Genomic DNA, 8,485 nt, shown 5'->3' on the forward strand with positions numbered 1-8,485 from the left:
GGCACGGAGCAGGCTGAAGCTGCGCCGCTGAGTCGCTGTCCGCCCATGCGGGGGCAGAGGATCTCCGGTACCGAGCGGGCGCTGCGTGCCTGCAGTGGCAGGATCTGTCTGAGTTGTGCATACCAGCCTCTCCAGAAAGTCTCAACACCTGGCATATGGGTTTTGATTCTCAACACCTGTAGAAACCACTGAGCTTTCATTTAGATGAGAGCAATGTTTTCAGAAGGTATCTTGGAACTTTTGGTAGGTTTTGCAGGAGAAGTGGATAATTACACTGTTCTATCACGCATGCTTCTGAACTGATATCATCGCGGATCTGTTAGGAATTAGCTGCAAAGTTGATGGCTTCCAGAGGAGTTGCTTACCCAGTGTGACTGTAGTTCACAGTGCCTGGGGTTTCTTCACTGAAAGCTTTACCAGTTGTTGCTGTTAACAAGCAGGAAGCAGAGCCTTCCCTGAGCACCGTGCCGTTGGCCAGGCAGCTGGAGAGGATGCAAACTGGGTGGCTCAATCCCTGACACCCGTTCCTGGGCAGTCTCCCTGCTCGGTGTTTTGCAGATTCTATGGGCTGTGTCTGTGGGAATTCGCCCAAAGAAGAGGAAACAGCCACCAGCCATCGACTCTTTATGATAAGATCTGCTGTGAATCGGAAAAATAAGTAAAATTAGACATGAATGGTATTGAGATGGGTTTGGACTGAGGACTCCTTGAAATGTGGTACTCCTTAAAGCTTGAAATGAGTATCAGTATTACAGAGCGTGAACAGTTTTGGTGGTTTTGCATGTTTTACCATAAGCTCTATTTTCATTACTGGAGAACATTTTTACAAAAGCATTTGAATATATTTATCTTTATTCATCACGTTTTCAGCAGAAATTTTTGTTTGTATTACCATTCCCCTTCCTAGTTTCCTCATTTTGATTCAGTTTCCCAAACTCGATTGAGGTCTGTATTATTTAGTCCCTGGGTGTGGGTCTGGTCGAGGCCGAGAGCCTTTGCTAACCAGCTCCCGTTGACTTTGGTGGGAACTCTCTCTGGAGAAGACTTGCAGAAACCAGCTGTATAATTGAATCCAGCTTCTCCCTCGTGAAAAACACATCTCCAGTGCTCAGTCGTGATGAAAACTTCTCAAAACAGAGTAAAAGGAGAAACAGAGCTGAAAGAGACCACCCAAAGTACTAGAACCAAAAGGAACGTTATCCCGCTGCTTTTCCTCTATTCCAGAGCTCGTGTCCACACTGCCACGACTAGGAAGAGGAAGACAGACCACAGCTGATAATTGCAAGAGAGCTTCTGTAATAACAAATTTTTTTAAGAATTGTCAAAAAGGGATGTTCGTGGAAAACTCTGTAGCAGCCATCCCATGCAAAGAACAGCAAAGGGCTCGCTCTCCTTTTTGTGGTGTTGATCTGTGGCTGAATTATTTAGCTTTGGAAGAGTGTCCAGAGCAGAACATTCCTGTTCTGGGGAGAATGCCCCATTGAGGGAACTAAGGTAAACGAGAGGAACTGCAGGTGGTCTGATTTGTCCTCCTGTGCTTGGCATGGCTTCCCATTTGCGGAGAGGGCAGAGGTGCCAGCTCTGAGCTGGTCTGACCAAGCTCGGCTTGGTCCGGTGTCTGTCGTGCACTTTGGATGCAGTGAACGCGATGCAGATAACGTAGGAGCTGCGTGGCTTAGATTGCAGTGGGAGCTTGGCAGAGCAGTCTTTAGAACTGCCGAGAGGAAGTTCCGAGAAGACAGCTGTCACGCAAACACAGGTTTTAAACAGTCGTAAGCTGTCAGTGATTTAATTCTCTAGGCTCTGTTCAACAGAGAGCAGGGATGCTCAGTGGCTCCTTCCCAGGGAACTGAGGAGGCACGTGGCTGGCTTTCCAAGGCACAGCACCGAAGCAGTGAAAGGGTACTGAAAGGTTCTAAACCACTGGTTTCCAGCCATTTTGACAAGCAGGTGTTTTAAACTACCCCCACCAGTTACGGTGGTCATACACTACCATCAGATTTCGGGCACCGCTGACAACAGCTCTGTGGAGGAGCTTCAGACCAGCTTCCATCAACCTGAGGAGCACAGTCAAACCAAAGCACTGGAGGACTTGCTGTCCCAGGGGTGGCAGGGACAGAGAGGGGTAAATGCTGGCTGCCCGATATTTAGTAAATATAATTCCAGATGTCGTCAGTGTCCAGTACATCAGAACAGGGGTGCAGCTGTGAGGAGCTGGGAATGCTCCCTAATTGGAGCAGGAAGAGAAGGTACTAGTCTTCATCTCTTTTTGTCCTCTAGGAGCTGAGGTCAGCGGCCTGCAGTCCCTTTTTCCTGCAGGATGCTGGTCCTTGGTCATACCCAGCTTGGAGCAGCCCAGTGAGGAGTACGACGTGCACAGGGATTGTGTGCAGTGCAGCATCCCCTGCGTGCTAAACCAATGCACAGGTTAGCTCCGGAAGGAGCCATCATGTCCCTTCGCTTTTGGCAGTCAGGTCTGGGAATGAGCATCCGTTCGGTGGGCATCCGTTCTCATTTATTGAAAGGCTTGTTCTCTTGAATACCTGCTTACACTCTTCTATGTGCTCGTTCAGTTGTGTAGACTCTGCCGTGAATCAGAGCAGAAGCTATTGCAGTAGGTAAAGCTGAGCAACGTGGCACTGTCGATTAACAGTTGCAAAAAAGCTTAGTCCAGCCCAAAGAGATTTTGACTTTCTCTCTGGGAATGTGTCTGGCAGGTTGTGTGTGCTGTCCCCGGTGTAATCCTCTCCCGACATGGTGGCTGTAGTCTCAGGTCACGAGCAGCTTTCCTTTCCCTTCGCTGCATGTTGGGAGTCTGCCGAACAGGAGGGTTTGGCAGGAGATAGTGTGACGGGGCGGGGGGATTGCTGGCAGAAAACACTAGGGGGTGTGAAGGGAGCTTGTAAAGTTAGTTTACACCTGTAAGAACAGAGGGATTTAGTTACAAAAGGGGAGAAGGTTTGTTCTGTTCTCACCAGAGGGTGCAACAAACTGCGGGGGTGCTGTGCTGGAAGTGCAGACGGCCGTCTGTCCTGGCAAGAGACCCGGCTTGCGTGCACGGGCGAAAGCCAGTAAATCCCGCCTGTCACCTTGTCTGCTGGGAGAAAATCGGTCCCTTTTCTGTTTGCGCGAGGCTGCACAGAAGGAAGGGTATTTAACAGTTCCTGTGTCTTTGCACAGTGTTTTCTGTGGAAGATTTTTACCAAGTGGAAAAACAAAAGATAACGAAACGAGTTGTACAGATGCAAAGACCTGGGATATATGCGGGGAAAAAAGGCACTGGCTGATGGAACTGGTAGGTGATGTGTTCCGAAAGATAACATGGAGCTGAGAGGGTCCGAGACAGAACAGGCAGTGCCACTACGTCAGCGTCAATGTGTGATAGGATGTAGCATCAGCAGGTTATTTTCAGGTTTGCCCTCCTCTGTGGTTTTGCTCCCAGTGTTACGTCCAAACGGTGTGACTGAAAGCGTTTCATAGTTACATTTAGACTAATTTGATGTTTCCTGGTAGGATAAAAAACCCCAAAAAACCAAAAGCCAGCTCCTTGCCTTGAAGCCGATCTCTTCGAGTGCAGGACTAGAAACTGGAAGGCAGTTACAGCAGTGTTCCAACCTTCCTGATTAATGTGTTGTTCTCAAGAAGAAAGAAGCAACTGGTTTATGTGGTTTGTAAGTGGTGAGAAATCAGTGTAACTACTACAGATCGTACATCGGTCCTTGTCACTGATGGCCTTTGTGTTGCACAGAGGCAGAGCTGGGATGTGCTGCTTCGCCACTTTGAGATGGGAGTGAGAAGCTCTTCTTCTGAGATGCAAATAAAACACAATACATAGAAAAGCGAATTATTTTATTACAAATACAGACGTGAAACCCGTATTTTTGTTTTCAGATTTAACAAATCAAGTAGAGACAGTTGGACTGAAGCTGCAGAAGGTAACGGCCGAGATGGACCACTACAAAAAGCTGCTAATGTAAGATCTCCCTTTGCTCGACTGCCCCTAGAGCCTCAGCAGACCACTGCTGGTCAGCACGTGCTGCTTGCCGTGATGACAAAGTATTTTATCTTCCCGTTCAACACAGGGTGTCTAACACTGAGCACATCTGTCTGTGCGAGCAGGGCTCTCCTCCCCAGCTGGGTTCAGTGGCCTGGCAAAGAGGAGGGTGCCAGCAGCTCAGTCCACTCTTCATTTCACACCCAAGTGAGGAAGAGTTTTGTGAAAGCTGCAAAACTTCTGGATAAAAATCTATGTGGAAAGCAGTGTTTGACATTGTAGGTTTGGGACAGAGGGAAGGGTGCAATAAAACTTCTCAGAAACTTGAGTGTTTAATCCGTGACTACGATTTCTTTCCTCATTCGCCCCCACAAGCGTAAATTGGCTGTGACTTCTCCCCACGCACCAGTGTGCTGTTGCGCTTTGTAATTTTACTGTCTTGTGCCTGTGGTTTCCAGTAAGAGTATGCAAACCCCAAATTAATAGAGCAAAAATAGAATGCCATTAGATACGTGGTGGAGCTAACCACGGCACGGTGACTGAGAGGAGAGCACCCACACAGAGCAAAAGCTCGGCTTGCTCCCTCTCCAGCCCACAGGTGCCCCACCTCTGCGCTCCTGTCGCTTTCATGGGCGCTGTGGTGGGCACCCGGCATCGGGCCAGGTCCTCCGTGGGACCGGCCCTCACCTCTAAAAGCTGAGGGATTCGGGATGCAAATGCTTCCTCTATTTAAAGTCCTCATTGTTTGCCTGTAGCGTGGGCAATGATTCAGGAACCGCAGCACTTTGCCATTCACTTTGTAATTCACTACTGCAAATGAGAATTTCTGTTCCAAGTGTTAAGCTCAAGAGTACTGGGCTCGCCCTGCCAGTCTCAAGACCAGCCATCATCGGTGTTGTTGTGTGTTTTCCTGAAATTTAAACAAGGGTTCAGTCTTTTGTGATGTGTACTTTCTGGTTTCGGTTCCGACTCTCGGAGGGTCTGATCATAACGAAGCGGCAAATATTTAGAACGCTTAGCAACAAAGCGTTGGAATGCTCCTACAAGGGTTGCGAATGACAAAGAGGTTTCATGAGCACAGTTAAATAAATATGCACAGTGAAATAAAGTGAAGGGCCTCCAGCGGCAGTACTGAAATCTCAATGTTATACGGGTACAACTTAATAAAATAACCTATTCTCTGTCTGTTAAATGTGAACACAAAGCTTATCCACGGGTATTTTTTAACAGAAATAGACAAGGCAAGTTAGATCCTCTCTCAGTGACGGATGTTGAGGTTGCTGCGTGAATAAAGGCTATTGCTTCTTTCGACAAGCCACATTTTTAAAATGTTTTCTTAGGGTGAAATCAACGGAACTTGATGTCTGTCAAAACGAACTGAAAAAAATGAAATACGAAAATGGAATTTCTGAGTCAAGGTAAAGCTGACATGGTATTTCATAACATAAGATAAACATTTCTGAGTGGCAAGAGTAAAAGTTTTATGATTTTAATGCAGTTTGTGTACAGAATTTTTTTTCTATTTTTACGTTCAAGTCACTAGATTTAACTGCAGAAAGAATGCAGAGGGGGTTTATCTGGTATTTTATTTTCAGGTACAAAGTGTTTCTGTCTATTTAGTTTCTGTCTGTAAATAAGAATATAGTAACTGTGATGCTGATATACTTTTGTATTTCCTCTGCAGACTCACAAAAGAACTGAAGGAGAAGGAGGAGTCTCTCCTGATTTGCCAGCAAGTCTGCAAACACTTACAGGAGGAGGTGGCTGAGAAAGAACGGAAAGAAGAAGATCTGAAGAGAAGAACTGGCCGATCAGAAAGTGAGGTGGAGGCGTTGAAGGCTGCTCTGCGACAGACCGAGGAAGAGGTGGTGATGCTGAAACAAGAAAGGTAATCGCATGGAGTCACCGCAGGTGATCTCCTGTGGCTGCACCTTCAGCAGAACGAGGAGTGTGGCTGTGGCACTAGGCAGACTGGGAAGGACCTGCTAGTCCCAGCTCTGCGTGTCTTGCCTGTGTGCTGGGGACAGTCCTGCCCTGCCACCACCCTCTCTCCTCTCCTGCTTTTAGGGCAAAACTCAAAAAGCCTTTGCAGCCCTGAGCTCATATCCCGAACTTCTGGAGTTCACTGGGTGGATTTGTTAAGTCAGGGCAGTGCAGACAAAACTTGGATGAAAAATTCCTTAATCAATCAATCCTTGCTTTGCACTCCAAGGCTTCGGCTCACGCTTAATCAAAACATCCACTCGTTGCAGTGGTTCTCGCTACTGTTGGTGAGGTGAGGCTTGCAGAACAAGAGCTCTGGAGCGTTTAAATCTGTCTGTCTCGTGTTATTAGCAACTTGCAAACGGTACCGATGCCATCAGTGTTACCCTATGCCAGGTTAGTGGGTGCGTCCAGTGCTTGGGGGAGCGCATGAATGGCTTCCCACCCACCTAGTCTTATTCTGAAGGCTCTCAGGTACCCCTGGAGCTGCCGTTTTCCGTGCAATCACCTTTCTGAGGTGGAGAATAAAGCCCTGAGCTGCTGAGGGTTGTCTGTCCTGGAGTGGTTCCACTGCCTTTGTTTCAGACTTCTGCAAAATCCACACTGTTAAAAACCACTTTGGAACGTGACCTGCGTGTCCAGTTTGATTCCTAACAGCTACAGCATTTAGTGCTGAGGTGTCCTGCTAGGAAATTTTCAGCTGCTGATAAATTAGCTTGTCTTTAATTGGCAACGTAGAGAGCGCTGTCCCCCACTTAAAACAGGCTGCACGTTAGTTGTTTGGTTTGTGCACGGTGGGAAATGTATTTGGACGAGTGGCTTTAGGAGAAGGGAAGTGTTTCACTGTGCATGATGTACCACAAAAGGCATCACTCTCCTTTCACATTCAAAGGGTTTGAATATTCCCCGTACTTTGTACCTGCATGGAAAAGTATTTCATGCTAATTTAAGAATATTTGCCTTCTACTTAAACCCCAGAAACATGACTTGTTCCAGTAGCTACATTGCTAATAATCTACATTACAAGAATTTAAACCCTTCAGAGCTTTTGCTCTGCAAACCTCACCTAACAAGCAGTAAAAGCAATAGAAAGAAAATTCTAAACCTATTACAGTTTTTAAATTAATGATAGTAGTGGTTTTTCAGTGTTCTTCCAAATTTGACTTGGGAAATACTAAAAATCTTTGAGGTTTAAATACATGCGTATGGAGGAAAGGTCAACCACAGTGTTGCCTTTAAAACACAGGACTCGTAAAGCAGGGGAGGGCACTATGCATGCGCTGAGCGCAGATTACCACTGTGCCCACGGGCTCCAGGCAGGGTTCCTGGGCTTGGTGCACAGAATACCAAACAATGCGGGAGAGACGAGCCCTCGCCACCAAGGACTTCACTGCAAGAAAATGGCAGAGCAGCAATCTGGGCAGAGCACGCATTGACATACGAGTTTTTGTGGTTTCTAGGGAGTTAATGCTGATTTCTCATCAGAACAGAACAGAGCAGCTGCAGGAAACACTACGGCAGAAGATGCGGAGTGAAGATAACTGGAGGGAGAAGGTAATAGTGCACTTGGCACCCTCTCCATTTCTTCTGTCGGTGTTTTTTTCAGTTGTAGTCAGCTCTCACGAGTGAGGACGGGAGGCAGATACCCGTCTCCTCAAGTGCACACACGTCAATAGCAATCTTTGAACAAGGGGGTTTAGTGGGTGATCCCTCTCCGTAGGTTGGAACTGAATGCAGGAGGTATTTAGCATGGGTGTTTACAGACCTGGCAGGTGTTCAGGGCTGACCTGGAGTCCCAGGTTTCGGGGTGTTTGTGAAGTGCCTGTCTTAGGAGTTCCCTGGAAGCCTTGGCCTGAGGAACGGATCTGAGCCCACTGAACCTCTGATCTTCAGGGCTTTTGGCTCTGCTCTGCAGGACAGATGGCTTTTTCTTGGATTTTTGGGTCACAGAATCACAGAATCATTTAGTTTGGAAAAGACCTTTAAGCTCCTCGAGTCCCCCTGTTCCCCAGCTCTGCCAGGTCCCCACTGACCCCTGTCCCTCAGCAGCACCTCCACATGGCTGGGAAACCCCTCCAGGGATGGGGACTCCACCACTGTCCTGGGCAGCCTGGGACACGCTGGGACAGCCCCAACGGAACAGAAATGGCTCCTCAGGGACAACCTCAACCTCCCCTGGTGCAACTTGAGGCCGGTTCCTCGTGTCCTGTCGCTTTTTCCTGGAGAGAAGAGACTGACCCCCACCTCGCTCCAGCCTCCTGTCAGGGAGTTGTTAGAGCCAGAAGGTCTCCCTGGAGCTTCCTTTGCTCCAGGCTCAACCCCGCCCGGTCTCTCAGCTGCTCCTCAGCACATTGTGCTCCAGACCCTGCCCCAGTTCCGTTGCCCTTCTCTGGACATGCTCCAGCCCCTCAATGTCCTTCTGGTGGTGAGGGACCCAAAACTGAACCCAGGATTCGAGGTGTGGCTTTACCAGTGACCCGTTTACCATTACCAGTACACCCAGGACAA

The 8,485-nt window shown here is 48.0% G+C and overlaps 1 protein-coding gene across 1 annotated transcript in view; it reads left to right on the forward strand.

The window, feature by feature from the left end:
• LEKR1 (leucine, glutamate and lysine rich 1) overlaps positions 1-8,485 on the forward strand; it is a 43,296-nt gene that overhangs the window by 28,720 nt on the left and 6,091 nt on the right. Inside the window, exons 6-9 of the mRNA XM_010132566.1 lie at positions 3,892-3,973; positions 5,335-5,412; positions 5,679-5,882; positions 7,438-7,531. Of these exons, the coding sequence (XP_010130868.1) occupies positions 3,892-3,973; positions 5,335-5,412; positions 5,679-5,882; positions 7,438-7,531 (458 nt within the window). The remainder of the gene's footprint in view (positions 1-3,891; positions 3,974-5,334; positions 5,413-5,678; positions 5,883-7,437; positions 7,532-8,485) is intronic.

The sequence above is a fragment of the Buceros rhinoceros genome, unplaced genomic scaffold (assembly GCF_000710305.1).
Source record: "Buceros rhinoceros silvestris isolate BGI_N320 unplaced genomic scaffold, ASM71030v1 scaffold24153, whole genome shotgun sequence".
Classification (NCBI taxonomy): Eukaryota; Metazoa; Chordata; class Aves; order Bucerotiformes; family Bucerotidae; genus Buceros; species Buceros rhinoceros.